Consider the following 18477-nt stretch of genomic DNA (forward strand, 5'->3'; position numbering starts at 1 on the left):
TAAGCTCAGAGAGAACAAGGACTTTATCTATTCACTACTATAGCTCAATAAATATTTGCTAAAAGAATAAAATGAACCAAGTATTTTTTCTATTAAGTCAGAGAATGGGGAGGGGGAAACCATTTTGTCCAAGTCTATAGGTGTACTGCACATAGTAAGACCAAGGTATTTCATGACATCATTAAAAGCATTTAAGTTCTCTTAAGCAGAGAGTAATGCAGTTGAATTAAAAGATTCTAATGTGGTTGTTGGTAAATTCAGTCAGAGAGCTACTGAATCTATGTGATAATGAAAACCAGTTGATATTTCTGCTGAACTGCCTGACTTTGGACTAACTTGTCTTTTTTTTTTTTTTTTCTTCTTTTAATAGTACATACTGTTCCCTCTAAATTGATTTTTCTTTATTGGGCACCATACATTTCAAGTTTTTTGCTTCTATTATTTAGCCAAATTGGCAGGTGAAGGGAGGGAGATATGCACATAATTTTAGATAAGATTTATGAGGTTTTTAATATTTACTTTTTTATCTTTTATGAGATTAAATACAGTATTATCAAGGACCTAAACACTTGGTTTCAGAAATCATGACTTAAAAATTTCTCTTTGTTGTAATGTATATTTCAAGCTGTATAAATTATGGAATAATAAAAAGACTCAGACACTAGTCAATAATACATTGGCAAGATAAGGTATCTTTCATACACTTAATAATAAACATAAAGAATTTGAAGATAGCAACACTCTCTGTTTGGGGCACTGACATTTTCATTTGTCCATACACTTTATTTTCCTGATATTTGAGAGGTAGAGGAGTCTAGTGTATATAGAGAGAGCAGGGAAGAGACTCAGGCAGAGAGCTAGTCTCAGTGCCTCCCAAATATATTTCCTCTTTTTCCTCCTATCACTTACTGAGCAGCTGAGCTTTTGAAAAAAATCTCACTTTTTGGGGAAGGTGGCATCATCCCTATTTTACAGATGAGAAAGTTGAAGATGAAACCTCTGGAGAGGTTAAGTTACCCACCCAATAAATCAGAAATAAAACTCATGTAGGTCTGAGCCCAAAGCCTGAGCTTTTTAAATTAATTAATTAATTATTAGTTTTTAAAAAATTAATAGACTTTAGTTTTTAGAGCCATTTCAGGTTCACAGCAGAATTAAGCAGAAAATACAGAGAGTTTGCACATAGCCCTCCCCACCCACACATATATACTCCGCTATCCTCAACATCCCTCATCAGTGTGGCATATTTGGTGCAATTGATGAACCAATATAGACACATTATTATTAATCGAAGTCCATAGTTTACATTAGGGTTCACTCTTGATACTGTACATTCTATGGGTTTTGACAAATGCATAATGATATGTAGCGACCACTGTAGTATCATACAGAATAATTTTATTACCCAAAAAATCCCTTGTGCTCCAGCTATTCATTCCTCCCTCCCTCCCTTTCCCCAAACCCCTGGAAACCACGATCTTTTTATTGTTTCTGTAGCTTTGCCCAAAGCCTGACCTTTTAATTGCTGTGAAATATACTGCTTTAAACTGATTTCTGCTTAGTGTTACTACAGGATAAACTGGCACAGGAATCATTTAAGTGTCTAGAGACTTCCCTTTTAGATTACTTAAAATAAGAAGCATCCATAAGAAAGATGATGTTTCATGATTTTTCCCCCTTTTTGCTGTTTGCCTCTTTTCCATATAGTAGGATAACCTTGCCTTTCCTCTAAAAGCCTCTTGCTCTCAACAGAACATTCAACACCATTTCTATTAGAAAAATCTAGATCAAGACCAGAATACTGTGTTTACTATTATTATATAAGACTAGTGCTTTGATTTATTGAGAATGTCATAGACCAGGCCACTCATTTCCTAAAAAACTCTTTGTACTTAGTTTGAATAGATTCTTAAAAGCATTCAAGGACTCCAAACTCACCATATGAATATTTCATTCCACAGAATGCCTTGGAGTTTCCTAACACCTGTTCCTTACACTCACATTTACCTACAGAAAGTAAATGAAAAGTATTGTTAGTTGTTTAGAAAAAAAAGTGGAAAAAAAAAAGAGAAGAAATAAGTAAAACCAGGTGGCATAACTCTTTAAGGCTTGAGTAATTCATATAATATAATTCATAAATACTAAGAAACCATGGAAAGTTACTCAAAAGAAATAGAGTCACCTTTTTGAAGTGAATTAGTTATCATCCAATAAAGTATTGACCTAAGAAAATACAGAAATGTAGAAACAATGATATATTTTAATGCTTATAATTGATGTTATGATAAATATAGTCTGGAATTAATATCCCATGCTAATGGAAAGGAACAACTGAATGAATACCCTATAGGAAAGACAATTGTCTTTTTACTATTAATGTTCATCATAATAAACGTTAAATAAAATAAAATAATTGAGCAATCCTTTGAAGGTAATGCTATTCAATTTTAAAAATATTTGTTAAGCACCTGTTATGCGCAGGACATGGTGCTATCTATGTACTTCAGGGTATATAAAGATGAGCAAGATACAATTCTAGCCTGAAGGCTTATAATTCAGTAAAGTGAATAAAGCAAGTGTGTAAACAGTGATAAGTTTTCTAAGACAGGTACAATATACTTGGGTAGGAGGGCCACATGTCTGGGAAGATGGAAAAAAGGCTTCATGGCTGATTGAAATGGACTTTGAATAATTAGGATATTCTCTCCCAGCAGTTAAAATTATGTACTACAATTATTACATATGAAAGATTAGCCAGACCCTTGTGGAAGACTTTCAGAACGCCTTTGTACATAGTCTATAACAGCAACCTTATACTTATTTATGTATCTGTTTCCTCTCCAGACTGTGATCCTTGAGGACAATGGTTATGTTTTATTCATCTTTATATTCTTAGAGCCCAGAATAGATAGGATTTTCAGTCTTACTGATTTAATAATTAGATATAATTTTAGTCCTTCTCTAACCCCTCTTCTTCTGCCTTCACACATTGCATTTTATAAGCATTGAGTGGGATAGCAGTAGGTAACTTTCACTGAGGAGCACTCACTATGTGCCAGACACTGTTTTAAGTGTTTTACATTTATTTACTCTTCTAAGATTTTAACAAGTAGAAATTTGACAGGAATACAGAGATAAAAGGATGAGCACAGAAATGTAAGAGAGAAAGGGCAGATGTGTTCATGGAATATTCAGTCACTCTGTTTATCCTGGATACAGACTGAGTTGAGAATAGTGGAAGATATCATGGAAGACCTTGGTTGATAAGCAGTTTGGGCTTGAATTTAATATGTTAGATAAAGGGGAATTTTCAAAGCTATCAGCTAAAAGAAGTTACATGAATTTAAAAAATCATATATATATATGAAATCATATATATATGAAAATTAATCAGGCATTACTGTACCAAAACTAATGGAATTGGAAAAAAAATGGAGGCAAGGACCCGTTAGAGGCTAGTGAAATTGGTAACACAGTTAACTAAATTGAGTATCAACTATAAGCCATAAACTTTGTAAGGAATTTTATCCATGTGATTTTATTTAATATTTATAATAAGCTTATCAAATAGGTATTATTAATAAATGAAAAGAATGAAGGCTCAGAGAAGTTAATTAGCTTATCCATGGCAGCATAGCTGACAAGTAGAAAAGCCAGATTTTAAGCCTGGGTTTGAAAGAATCTGAAGCCTCTGATCTTTCCACTCTACTGTCTTTCTAAGGCTGATGGAATGTGGGTCTGAGAGGTGGTCGTGGGTGTAGATAGGAAGACATATCAAGGGATGCTGCAGAGTTAGGGTCTACAAATCCTGTCAATGAATTGGATAAGGGCAAGGGAAGAGGAAGCATAAAAATGTACCTGAAGCCAAGGTGACAGAGAGGATTTTAGTTTCACTAACAGAAATTGGGAAGTTAGGAGAAGTAGAGCATTTTAGGGGTGTATAATTTAAGGTTTTTAAGGTAGTAATTGTCTAACTTAATTATTGAAAGGATACTGAGTAGCTCATAGGCGAAAAAGCCAAAGAACCAGAACTCTGAAAGGACAAGAAGCAAGAGCGCTCCAGAGTCTCTTTTATGATTTTGCCATTGGAGTCATGAACTCTAATCATTTTCAGACTTTGTCACGTTCAGCTCAAGGTTTAAATTCCAGGGGGAGAGCATCTGATTGCGTCTCCAAGACTGTATTAAGTGGGGGAAGAGTGGCTCCCCAAAGAAGAATTGGATTGAGCTACCACGGAAATAGCAGGAAAAAAGGGGAAATGGATCTGATCAGGCAAAAAAACAACAGAGTTCTAGTACAAGGAGAATATAATGAATTAGAGATGCTAACAAATATCTGAGTGGAAATGAGTATGATTCTGGTGAGATCAGGTAGAGGGACATAGTGATGTGGAAACTACTGACATATTGACTCAACCTAAAGTTTCCTGAGAAATCAGAGAATGAGATTTGCAAGTGGAAAATCCCAGAGGAATTAAAAAGTGAGAAAGATACATCAAAGGTGCTTAAAGTGAGCTGTTGTGATTTGTTCAGTAATACTGCTTACCATCTAAACAAAGCAGAGGATTGCTCATTTGGAAATTGCAGTAACCTAAGTGGATATCCCGCAGCCTTTCATGATTCCACCAAAGCAGGAGAGTATGGTAACTACCATGGTATGAAACCTAATGTTTGGAATTTGCAGATTTTATTATAGATAAACAACAAGGTCCCCCACTGTATAGTACAGGGAATTATATTCAATACCTTGTAATAGCCTATAATGAAAAAGAATATGAAAAGGAATATATATATGTATATATATGTAACCGAATCACTATGCTGTACACCAGAAAATAACACAACATTGTAAACCGACTAAACTTTAATTAAAAAAAAGCTTAATGGAACTCCAAATGTCAGATCTTATTCCTCAACATGATGTTCTTCTCTTTAGTCCTTCAGTCTATGAGAACATGAATAGGTCTGTTATTTGAAGATCTTTCCTTGGCTGCTTTCCAATACTCCCTTTTCATATGTTAAGAAATCAGTCATTAAAATTTGCTTTTGAATAAATCTTTGTTGATTAGGCTTCAGCCCAGATGTGTTTTCTTAAAAGAAATCTGGAAGGGGATGAAAATCTGTTTAGTTTTACTGGGTTATTAGAATATTTCAAAAAAAAAAAAAAGAGAGAGAGAAGCATTGTTTACAATTCTGTGGTAATAGCTGAAGCCGGTTTTGTTGTAGAGGAAGTGAAATTTTACATCTGATGTTCTCTACCCCACAAGAAGTGGTAGAAATTAAGAGTGTCTTGGTATAGTGCATTTTCTAGTTATGGAAACTTATGGCAGGTAAATAGGTAGGTAGGTACATAGATTTGAAAATGAACCACAGTGCTTAGAAAACAGATTATCACTTTTTTTGTTGAAGAAAGTGCCCAGGGGTACTAATCTATACCCAATTGGAATATTGCTGTTTAGCAGGAAACTGAATAACGTCTTCCTCAGTCCAGAGCTCATCCAGATGATTTTCAGAGACTCTCTGGGGACACGATAGATCTAACAGCTGTCATGGATGTGAGAGGCTGGAGTAGGACTGATGGCAGCACGTTATGTTCTTCATTGGTGTGCTGTCAGCTCCCTACAAACATGATGATTGGCTTAATGAAAGTTCTATGGTACTAGAACTTTGCTTTTTTACCGATTTGGCTTTGCAGACAAAGTTAGAGAATTCTGAAAACTGTTGTGTTAGAAAAATAGAAGAAATCTTTCAAAAGTGGTTATAAAAGTTAACATCGTAGAATTCAGACTCTGTAGCATTAAAGCACAAAATTAATGGGAAAGAGTTTTCTTTTTCAAATGCTAAAAAGATAAATACAACAACTCCATATTACCTTATCTTTCCCACCTCTTTTCCTGTTGCAAATTTAACTGAAACCATTAGGAAAATGATCATAAGATTAAGTGAAGAAACCATGATACAGAACTGCAATACCAGTGTTCCTCAAATTTGAGTTCTTGATTCTTGAAAGATCCATAAGTTCTCGGTGAGAATGTATTAAATTATGGTTTCTTACTCTGTTCCAGCCACTCTGGCCTTGCTGTTTCCTGAATAAGCCAGGCCTAGTCTCACCACAGGGCTATTGCACTTGCTGTATCTTCTGCCTAAATTCTCCTCTGTTAGCTGTATTGCTCACTCCCTTACCATCTTCAGAGTTTTTTCTCAAAAATCCTTTCATAGGACTTTTCTTATCACCCCATTTAAAAGTATGTCCGACTCAAGCACTTGTTATCCTCTGCTTTATTTCTCCATTATACTAAACATCATTAAATACTTCACTTGTTTCTTAACTGTCTTCCTGTGTATGAATGTAAGCTCTTTGGAGGCTGGGATTTTTGTCTGTTCAATTACTAGATTTACAGCACTGGCACATAGTATGGGTACTCAATAAATATTTGTTAAATGAATGAATTCATAAAGAACTCCTACAAATTAGTAAGAAAATTAAATAGGAAATTCACAGAAAAGGAAACCTGAATGGCCAAGAAACCGTAAAAAATTACTAATTAGGAAAATGCAACTTAAAAATGGCAAGATCTCATTTCATATCCATCAGATTGGCAAAAAATTCGAGGTTTGATGACATTAATTTTAGAAGTCCAATAGATAGTAAATAAGTTAAACTGTGCCTGAGTTAGTAAGTTAAAATAGTGCTTGGCCCCTTGTATGTGCTATATAAACATTTGTTAAGTAAACACAAAGTATTAGTGAGGATGTAGAGCAACAGGATGCCATTTTTTGCTGATGAAATGCAAATTTCTACAACCACATGAGAGAGCTATTTGGTAATAAGTGGTAAATTTGACAGTAAGAACACTTGTGACCCAACAGTAGGTCACAGCAGGTTGTGCCCTAGAACAAGGGTCAGCAAACATTGTTTTAAAAGAAACAGATGGTAAATATTTTAGGCTTTGTGGGCCAAGGGGCAAAATTAAAGATTTTATGTAGGTATTTATATAAACATTTAAAGTGTAACCATTTAAACCTTAGAACAGGTAGTTTGTAGCCTACAGAAAAACAGATGGCAGGCCACATTTGGCCTGAGGCCGCAGTTTGCCAGCCCCTGCTCTAGTGAAACTCCTCAGGTATACAAAGTCACATGTAAGACAACATTCATGGTAGCATTATATATAATAGTGGAAAATTGGAGATTGGAAATAACCTAAATGGCAAACAATGTGAGAATAAGAAATCTCATATTCTATAATAAAATGGATAAATGTAAAAAAAAGTACATATTTAAGTCAAAAAATTTTAAAAAGGTAGGTAAGTTATCATGTGCATGAGATTTTAAAAACATTATATAAGGGGGAGGGTATAGCTCAAGTGGTAGAGCACATTCTCAGCATACACAAGGTCCTGGGTTCAATCCCCAGTACCTCCTCTAAAAAGCCTAATTACCTCCCCCCACTAAAAATTAAAAAAAAACTTAAAACATTCTGTAAATATATAAATTATAAACTCTTTAGTATATATATAGTAAAATAGTAAAAATATGAAAATGAATGATGAACACCAAAATTCAGATTAGTGGTTATTCTGTGGAGTAAGGGAGGCTAGTGAGTTTGTAGACTGGTATACCAGGGGCTTCAAATGTATCTGTAACATCTTATAAATTAAATGAAAATATGAGACAATTATGGCAAAACCCAAGATTTGAAACATAAGATTTGATAACATTAGAACATATGATATGGGTGTCCATATCATATTTTTGGCATTTGTAATGTTTAATAATAAGGAATATTTTAAAATTTACTATAAGTTTAACTTGGATGATTTGGTGAGGATTTTACAATCAAATGCTGACACTAAGATTTCATGCCCACATTTGTGTTTATGCTAAGAGTAAGCTGGTGCTAAATAAAACTACTTGATTTTCTGTGAGAGAAGAATAGAGGAAGGCTGAACATAGAAATTATGTATCCACACCAATATCACAGCATTCTCCTCAAATGATGAAACAGAGAAATATCATAGGAAAACTGAATCAGAAGAAATTGTACTATAGACCAGGTAACCTCAAAGAACCATATTTATGTAGTAAACAGTGTTTTGGCTTCAGTAAAAATAATTTTTTATATTCAATTAATATTATTAATTTGAATTTTACTAGTTTTTTTACTTATATTTAGTTTGTAAAATTATTTTTGTTTTCTAGTGTAAAAAAGCTAAATATAAGGTGTTCACAGCTAAATTTTGCATTGTACATATTGAGTTACACTAGGTCTGTAAGAATATTTTTCCTTTAAATGGATCTGTACATTCCCATAGAGTTAGCTCTCATCTGTGTAAAACATTATGCTTTAGAGACAGGGAAACACACCAAAGTATTAAGAGTGGAAACAACGAGATTTGGGTATATTTTTAACTGTGATGTTTTGCATTTTCCAAATTTTCTATACTAATTATATGTTACTCTAACGATCAGAAAATAAACAAAAGCTTATTAAAATACTCTTTTAGCTATATTTAACAGTTTTATACTTATGGGGAATCACTACTTTGTTAACCTCAGAACTAAAGAGTTCTTATAAGATCCAAAATCTGTTCTCTGGTTTGTTGTGAATCACCATTACTGAAGACCAGACAGTGGAAATACGATACCCGGTTCTATCATCTCACCTGAATGTCGAAGTGCCGAAAATCCTTGCTCATCCTCCCACTCCCAGGTTGGTTCACTCTTATTGTGCATGGAATGGAAGTCAGGAATTTCATGATACCAGTCTATGTCTGTGTTGCTAATAAAATAGAAAATGATAAAAAACTTATTAAGGATTTCTTAGAACTTGAATGAAATGAATATACTTATAGAGATTTAAGCCTTATCAGCTACATTCCAATTCTTTCACTTTTCAGAAATAAAGAGTGTTGTAAGGGCCTACTGTTAAAAAGAATCATTTATTTTGCAGAATGAGCCAGACCATCTCTAGAATCTTGCAAGAACAAATCACTTGACCCTGCAATTTGACAAAAATTCTTTGAAGAGATGTGTAGATACATCTTTGCTCCACTAGTGGCATTCAAGGTTTTGCAAATCACTACCAGATCTTCAAAAGAATCTGAAAGACACATAGATAGGAGCAAGAACCATGCACATTCACCTGCTAATGCAGTCTCCTGTGAGAGGGTCGCAGCTCCCCGCACAGTCACAGGGCCTGCAGCCGTAGTCTCCGAAGCCCCAGTATCCCACCATACACCTGTCACAGTGTGGCCCTGCCACCCCAGGCTTGCAAGGGCAGTCACCATTGCTGGGCTCACAGAAGGTCACTGAGCTGAAAGGAAGGACAGCTGATCCAACTGGATGACAGGAACACACTACAACAGAGAAGACACACAAGGACTGATGAGTGACTAGACTATCTGTGGAGATTAAGCCCAGCAATCCCACACTGGCTTTCCTTCACCACAGAGCATATCTCTGAGGCTCCTCCTGTACCCACTAGTTGTATGCTCAGAGAATAAAACCTAATTAAATTAGAGATAAGAAGATATCATTAGAAAAGCACATCTGCTGCAAATGAACCACATACTTTATTTTAAAATTAAAGGCATTAAATATGAATGGCTTTTGTTTGGGGTGATGAGAATGAATCAGCAAAGAAAAAAAAGAAGGAGCAGTTAGTGAGGAAGGAAACAAATCATGAGTGTGTGGTGTTCTGGAAGCCAAATAACGAAAATTTCAAGGAGGTGGACAACATCAACTATGTTAAATGCTGATAGGTCCAAGAAGATGAGGAATAGGATGAACTATTGCACTTGACAACATGAAGGTTATTGATGTCCTTGGCAGGAATACTTTCAGTGTAATAGTGAGTGGCGAACCTCACTGAAGAAAACTCAGGAGAGAGTGAGAGGAGAGGATCTGAGCATGAGAACAGATAGCTCTGTTGAGGAGCTTTTCTGTAAGGGCACAGAAGTGTGGTGGTAGCTAAAACTGAATAGGGAGATGACCTGAAGTGAAGGTTTGAGTCTTTGTCTTGTCTGTTTTAAGATGGGATCTATTACAGCATGTTCAATATTTTATGTTAATGGAAATGATCCAGTAGAAAGAGAAAAATTAATGACTAAAAGAGAGATGGGAGAATTTTTAAAGGGATACGTGAGTAAGGAAGAAAGGATGGGATCTGGTGTAGAAGAGGAGGTGTTGGCCTTGGGTAGGAGGGTGATTAGTTCATAGTAACAGGATGGAAGCTAGAGCATGTGGACAGAGACACAGGGAAGTGGATAAAAGCAGTGGTAGGAGCTGGTGGGATTTTTCTTCTGATTGCTTATATTTTCTGGATGAAATAGAAAGTGAGGTCATCAGGTGAGAGAGGTGAAGAGTGGGAGTGGAAGAAGTATAATCGTCAGGCCACATGGAGGCCACCTTTTGAGGTTAGTAGTCATGAATTGATAGTGACACCAGATAAAACGATTGGTAGGTTCTCTAGTCCTGTACAACTAAGAGAGTTCAGGTTTGGTACAGGAAGAAAGCTTGATTTCATTTGCATAGTGCTGTGGACTGAATGTTTGTGTCCCCCACAATGTGTATGTTGAAGCCTAATCCTCAATGTGATGGTGTTTAGAGGTGGGTCCTTTGGGAAGTTTGGATACAGTCTGGAGGAGATGAGATTGGTGTCATCATGACGGGATGAAGAGTGCAGAGCTCTCTTCTTTGTGAAGGATGTTAGGCAACAACAGAAGTTGGCAGGCTGCAACCCGGAAGAGAGCTCTACCAGACCCGAACGATGCTGGTACTTATCTTAGACTTCCAGCCTCCAGAACTGTGAGAAATAAGTGTTTGCTGTTTAAGTCACCCGGTCTATGGTATTTTGTTGGAGCAGCCTGTATGGGCTAAGACAGTTGCTCAGATTAGAATCTATAGTCAGCCATTTCTGCATGTCTTTTCTATTAATTGAGTCCTTCCCCTCAGCCCTCTCCCAGGTCCTGCAGTCGCCTACCACTCACAGTTTGACAATCCCCAACACTTTCTTTGTTCCTGGAATAGCAAAAATAGCTGAACAAAGTAAAAAAAACAAAGTGCTTTTTGGGTATATCACAAATTTGTGTAACCTAACTTCAGCTGGGTCCTCAGCTGGGTCTCCTACCTGATACTCATTAACCCTATTTATTCAATTTTACCTGGCCTTAAAAAAAAATTCCTTACAGTGGCTGTCCCAAAATTTCTTCAGGTTTTTTAATTCACTCTAACCACTTGGTCTGAAGATTCTAATTCACTGATAAGGTCCTCTGGATAATCTTTTCTCTGCCTCAAAAATCTCTATCTTTATCTTTCCATTCTTCTTTCTGAGAATCAAATGAGAAAGCTGGATTTGATCTTGGTTTATGGCCTTGACTCTCACAAGCTCTGTGATCTTGAGCAAGAAATTTAACTTTTCTGAACATCAGTTTCTCAATTTGGGTATTTACATCTCATGAAGACTTCATGAGGATGAAACTACTGTAAATGAAATTATTTCAGCAACGTGCATAGCACAGAGTCTGACACTTACCAAGCTGACTCTACCTGTGGAGTCTTCTCAACTAACATTTTAGGTCCCACTCCCTCCTTTATCCCCCTGGAAACTGATTTTATTAATTACTTTATTTGTCATTAAAAGCTTCATTTGATTTCAGTCTGGCTTCGGATCATTTACTAACTGTGTGACATTTGGCAAGATACCCAGCCTCTCATTATCACAGTCTTGTTGTTTCTAAAATGGAAAAGAGAGTAATATCCAGCCTCCTACAGTTGTTGTAAGGATGAAAGGAGACCATGTATGTAAAGCACTTATTGTAGTGTCTGGCACATGGTTAATTAATAGTGAATTAACTAATGAATTCAATAGCTAATTCTTGTAGAGGTGTAAGGTGTCTGCTTGCATAAATTATGGTGTCAGTTCATGAGGAACTCATAGCTTGTGAGGGAAACAGAGAAATAAACAAAAAATTTCCATATACCGTGATAAGTACTCTATTAGAGGTTTATAAGAGCACAGAGGAAGAGAGCACAGGCTGATGGAATCACATAGGATTCACAAAGGAGGGGTCATTCTGATGAGCTGTAAAATAAGGACAATCTGCACATGCCTTATTTCTGTATTTCCCAAATTTATTTCACTTGGCTACTCACTTTTTGCTCCCAATCCTACTAATTTCTCCAAGAATTAGTGTTCCTGGACCCTTCAGGAAATGCTTTTTTGATCTGGTATTCTTTTTCCTCCTTTAAATCTCATCTTCATCAAGGAATTGCTTTCTTACTTATTCAGAGGCCATGATGTACACTGGACATTAATATTGCTGAAATATTAGGTACATATAAAAATAGCTATACAAGATGGATGAACTCAATGATGTATGTTGTCCATGTCCACAATGCCTAAAACTCAGCCCAACAAATCAATCAAAATCCTTCCCACACTGAACGCCAACTGCTAATTATGCTCACAGTCAAATGCAGTGAGATGCTTCTTGCTAAGACCACAGTCACAACACTCAATCCTACAAATACTGAATACGATAGTACTTCACAAAGTTCTTCACCCACAGAGCTTATCCTGAAAGATGAGTAGGAGTTTACAAGTTGAAAAGAAGGGGAAGATATGCATTTGCTTATTCTAGCCTGTCTTTAGATACTCTCCCCATTGAATTTCTTTTTTTTTAAATTTTATTTATTTATTTATTTTTGGTGGGGGGAGGTAATTTTTTAGGAGGTACTGGGGATTGAACCCAGGACCTTGTGTATGCTAAGTATGTGCTCTACCACTTGAGCTATACCCTCCCCTCCTCCCTTTTTTTTTTTTTAGCTTTATTTGCCAATTGAATTCCTTTTAAATAATTTTAAAAAAATGTAATTGTGGTAAAAAAAACACATACCATAAAATTTACCATCTTAACCATTTTTTAAATATATATTTTTAATTGAAGTATAGTCAGTTTACAATGTTGTTTCAATTTCTGGTGTACAGCACAATGCTTCAGTCATACATGAATATACATGTATTTGTTTTCATGTGCTTTTTCACCATAAATTCACACCATACACAAAAATAAACTCAAAATAGCTGAAAGACTTAAACATCTTAACCATTTTAAGTGTACAGTTCCTCTCCATTGCATTTTATGTTTCTGCATTATATGTGGAAGCTCTTCCTGCTTCCTGAAAATGTGAAGCTCTCTCATGCATCGGTGCCCCTGGCTGTGCCTGCATTGCCTTTACTTTTATATGCTTCCTTGTCCCACACCCTCCAGTTAACTACTCTATCCTCTATGCTGCCTCTGTTCTTTGTATATATTTCTGTTTTGTGTGTATCACAGTACATCATTATTATTTGTTTATGTGCCTGTCTCTCTTATTACTAGACTCTGAAGTCACTGACAGAAGGATCTTTATCTTCTTATTTTTGTTTCCTAGGCTCCCAGTGTCTGGTACATAGTAGATGCCCAAATAAGCACTTATGGATTTGACCTGAAGGCTGTGGGGATCATATGTGAAAGGGCATGGCCTATTTGGGGAATGAGAAGTTTAGTGTGTCTAGAGTGTACATTGAGTGGAAACCAGTTGAAGCTGATGAGGTAGAAAAAAAGCTGTAGTGTTTGGTTTGGAGCTGATTGTGGACAGGCCTAACCAAGAAGTTGAATTTTATCTTATGGGTATAAAGAATCATAAGAAGTAAAACATTAAAAAAACAGAATTATGACATGGTTATAATTTAATTTTGAATGTTACTTTGGTGGTAGTGTGTGAAATAGACTAGAGTAGGAAGAGACTGATGGCAAGAAAACCAAAGAAACGACAGAGAACAAGGAATTGGACCAAGACAATAGATGTAGGAATGGGAGAAAAAGTTGGATGTGAAAAACTTTTGTTTTTTTTTTTTTTAGATTGGATTGATAGGATTTGGAGACCATCTGGGTGAGTAGGTAGAATGCATTGTTGAGGGACAAACAGAAATTGAGGAAGATTTTAAGATTTCTAGTTTATGAAAGTGAATAGCTAGTGACATTACTCGCAAAGATTTAGAATACAGGGCTAGAGTAGTTTGGGGCAGGTAGATCCATGTAGGGGTGGAGATAGGCAAGGGAGGGAGAAGAAAATGAGTTCAGGGTTAGACATATTAAGTTTGAGATGCCTGAAGGATACACTAGTAAGTTATAATAGGCAACCAGAAATAATAATCTGAAGCATAGGAGGAAGGTTGGAGTCACAAATACAGTTTTTTTTTAATTGATAACAGGCAAGTAATAATGTCTAACAGGAGGACATTGGTGACTTGTGAGAGAGAACAGGAGCTGAAGAAATGCAGGTACTGATGGTGTACTACTCTGCTTAGGTCTCTGTATCTCTTTTTTTAAATCTATAATCACTAAAACAGTGGTTCTCAAACCAGGAGAAATGTGAAAAATTTGCATAAGTTCCTTACATCTTATCTCTGTGACACACACCCTTTCTCTCCCATCTTATGCTCTCCTTGGTTGAGAACCACAACAATAAATAAGAGCATGGAATGTTGCTTATTTTTCTTTTTAAACAAAAGGTATGAATTATCTTTTTAGGAAGAATCTCATTTATTTGTTCACTCAACCAATATGTGTTAGTTAATAACTCTAATGTTTGTGAAGCATTTGTAGTTTACAAAACACAGTTACCCCTTAGTCAAATATTTAAGGGCCTTTACAGTATGGCCCTAGGCTACATTTAGTCTTTCCTCTCTAGTTGCCTATAACCCTGCACTTGCCTATAGCCCTTATTCTAATTGAGTAAGATGAATTCTTGCAGATGGCCTTTATTCTAATTAAGTGGAACCCCAATCTTTCCTGTTTCTGTACCTTTATTAATTTCAATAGGGAACTCTTTCCTCCTAAATCTGTCTTTCAAAATGCTACATGTCCTTTAAGATCTATTCAAGTGTCAGCCCTAAGGTTTGTCTCTGGAAGGTGTAGAGTTAGGGTCAAAGAGATTCAACAATTTGGAGTAGTGTAAGTTCTCAAGGTAGGAGATCTGTTTGCATCTTTCTTGTAAAGATAGAAATTCTGACATTGAAACGTACTGCTATTCACGAAAGAGTGAGATGCAGCATGCTTCTCTCTTCCACCCTCTCCCACCTCACCAAGTATGAAGCCCAAGGCAGCCATTCCAGTTACCCATCTAAGGGACAAGTTTACCTTCTTTTATAAGTCATTTCTTATTCCAACTCAGTTGAACATGATTCATCCTTTATTTGAAACCCTCTAGTGGTTTAAAAATAATGTTTCTCTTCTTATAGCTCTGATCACTTCTACTTTGCATTTCAGATGTTTTACTTTGCTCTGTGAAACCAGTCTGTAAATTCCTTGAAGGTGTACATGGATCTCACTCACCTATCCCCTGAAGTGTTTAATGGAGGCAGACTTCTTAGCTAAATTTTTACCTTTATGAGTCCTACATTTCTACTTTACCAGGTTGTATTGAGTATTAAATGAGACACACACAGTGTCCCTAGCACTTAAAAAGCAATTAGCAAATAGAAGATTATGGCTGCTAAAAAGACTGTTTCATTGAATTAAAAGGCAGTGATGAAAAAGCTATTTACAAAGGGCAGTGGAGAAAAACACCATAATGGATGTTGTTTGAAAGGATAATGGTGTGGGTGTTTTGTCTAAGCAGCATTTATTTATCCATTCACCTACTCAACAGACATTTAATGTGTATCTGCTATGTGCTAAATACTGTGCAAACTCCTGGGGATCAATTTTAATAAGATAGTCTTGGCTCTTAAAGAGATCTATAATTTAGAAGAATAATTATTACAAGCTTTTAAAAAACTTACCTAACTCAAGGAAAGAAGTAAAGATTTTGCCTCTAACCATTGAGTTTCTCAGGAGACCAGCTTTATTTCAGTTCATAGAGTTATGGTGATTGCATTAAATCCCTCTGATTTTTTTCTTTTGGTTGGATTTCATTATGAAAACATCAGACATTTTCTCTTGAGATAGAAAAGCACTTTTGATTTGTCATTTGTTTTTGACTAATAAATAATTTGGAGAGATTATATAATATGTAACATATATGTATCAAAATGCTTTGTTAAAAAATGCTTTGTGAAGACTTTAAATTAAATCTCATAATCTAATATAAACATTTCATCATTTTGAGGTGACTAAACCAATAGTTACTGTATCACTCAGTTAAGTCAACTTGGTTTTTTACAGCAGATAGGGGAGCCAGAAGAAAGACAATGTAAGGCTCCCATCTATTTTATTATATGGTATTCCACCACCACCACCATTATCTTTTGCTCTAGTAGAAAATGGAGTCCTTTCTAGGATTTGACCTCTCTGTACTGTCATATATTTTAAAACTCACACATAATTTCAGGAATGGCCAGAGAAGAATGTAATTCTGTCACATGTGCTAGTGGATTTCTGTCAATGTGACTTTTCACATAATTACAAGATAAAAATACCATTTGGAAACTATGCAGAACTAGCTCCAGGCAGAAGGCCCTGACACCTTTCATGGCATATTTTTTTCAGACTGCACACTGAGGCTTGCCTTGCATACCTATCTTCTGAAGTTTGTATAGCAGGCAATATTTGACACACGTAATCCACATTTCTTATTTTCTTCCAAAATGCAAATATATTTTCTTCTTACTTGGGGGAAAAAAGGTTCTTCTTAGATTCTAGTTCAGGTTCTGATTCTCCAACATATGTTTCTTACTAGTTGTTGATTCTAAAATGCAACCCAAGCACTTAATTTTTATGCATTCATTATGATGAATGTCAAAGTTAGAACCCAACTGAAGTGACATAAATCCTTGACTTCAGCTTTGTCTTCCTCTTGTTAAGCATAAAACCTAATAGTAAAGATTGAACTAATATCATATACTATTATTCTTAACTTAATTATTTTTTTCATTATAATTTTTGGTGTATTCAGCTGTGGTGATTGTTCTTGACAGCCAAGATGGTGTTTTGGGTGGTAGCCAGAAATATTTAGAAGCTACATGGCCTGTCTGGGTAGCAAATCATTCATTACTGGAGTAATTATTAGAACTACCCTCTAAAAGAAAATTTGCCCTAGGCTGCTCTCCCATGACCATATTGGCAAAATAAAATTACTAAAATTGTCATTTTAATTCCTAAATATTGTCACAAGATTTTTAAAATAATTAAAACAACTTATTTTAAGTAGTATGTTCTGTACCGGTATGTCCTGTTACAAGAAAACCTGACATAGTAATACAAAACTTTCAGAAAAGATGGGATAGAGGAAATGGGTACTCTACAAAAGATTTTACAACAGTTTTCCTTCAAATGATAAATTTAGATAATTGCTGAATGTTGTAAAATTTTATTTAGAGATACACGTTTGTGGCATTATATCTATTATGTGAAGTACTGTCCCCCCATAAGGTATTTACAGAAAGGATTTAGGATATGAGGCTGCTTTTCTCCCAGGAAACATAACTGTTAATGAAACAATAGAACATGTTTTTAAATAAACCTGTGTATCTGTGAGGTTCTGAAACTAATAATTGTTTCAATCACAAAGGCTGACAATAAATACAGCTGTTTGGAAATCACCTGTAATATCTCTTAGGAAGACATAAAATAAAACAAAGGCAATATAACTGAGGTGATAAGGTACAAACTTAGGAGTCAGACTAGGAGAGTTCAAATTCTTGATAATGAGGCTTACTCCTTATATGACTCTGTGAAATTAACACTCTCAAATCTCAATTTTCTCATCAATGAAGGAAGAGCAATAATACCTATGCCATGGGGTTTTTTTGTGAGAGAATTAAATGAGATAATGTATGCATGTAGCAATGTTTCACAATTTAGTGGCACCAAATGCTCAGATAATAACCATTATTATTATCTGGTTGAAACATATTAGTTTTTAAATGTCCATCATTCATTCATTCATTCATTCATTCATTCATTCATTCATCACAGCTTCACCAAAGAGTTCTTGAACTCTAGGGTTAACATGAACCATACTAGGGGCTGAAGATACAAAGACAAATGCAGAGTCATATCTCTTCACGGAGGAAAGAAAGACATGCAAATGAAAATTACGAGGCAGTAAATGTTAGAACAAAGATAGTCCAAGGTGCATGGAAACACAGAAGAAAGAATAACAGCTGCCTCATTGCAAATGTAGGTTATTTTTAAGGGAAATTAATTGATCTGACTGGCTTTCAGAATAGGATGAAATTCCTTGCTCTGCATCTGGGAGAAATTTGGTGGCAAACGGCTTTCCTGACTAACCTAAGTCCTATAGAATTGGGTTACTCTCTTGTTCCTTTATTTGGTTAAGAAAATTAATCAGCTATTACTCTCATTTTGTGGATCAAAGTATGTTGAGAAAAAGTAGGGTGTTATCTATGGTCCTGCTGCTTATAGGGAGGTACCCTGCAATGTAATGCAGGATAAGAGTCACAGCTGTCAATCCACTTGAACATAATAG

General features: G+C 35.5%; 2 protein-coding genes across 4 annotated transcripts in view; one reads left to right on the forward strand and one right to left on the reverse strand.

Annotated features, from left to right (window-relative positions):
• The window catches only part of SNRPF (small nuclear ribonucleoprotein polypeptide F), a 222400-nt gene that overhangs the window by 72390 nt on the left and 131533 nt on the right, over positions 1-18477 (forward strand). The window lies entirely within an intron of this gene.
• Positions 1-18477, reverse strand: part of NTN4 (netrin 4) — a 104229-nt gene that overhangs the window by 7714 nt on the left and 78038 nt on the right. The window contains exons 6-8 of one of the 2 annotated variants that reach the window (XM_010989970.3): positions 9143-9356; positions 8664-8779; positions 1939-2007 (exon numbers count right to left, since the gene is read on the reverse strand). In XM_010989970.3, coding sequence (XP_010988272.2) covers positions 1939-2007; positions 8664-8779; positions 9143-9356 — 399 coding nt within the window. Of the gene's footprint in view, positions 1-1938; positions 2008-4890; positions 5102-8663; positions 8780-9142; positions 9357-18477 lie in introns of those variants that run through there. The other variant, XM_064491605.1, reaches the window with a different exon arrangement.

This window comes from Camelus dromedarius, chromosome 11 (assembly GCF_036321535.1).
Source record: "Camelus dromedarius isolate mCamDro1 chromosome 11, mCamDro1.pat, whole genome shotgun sequence".
NCBI lineage: Eukaryota > Metazoa > Chordata > Mammalia > Artiodactyla > Camelidae > Camelus > Camelus dromedarius.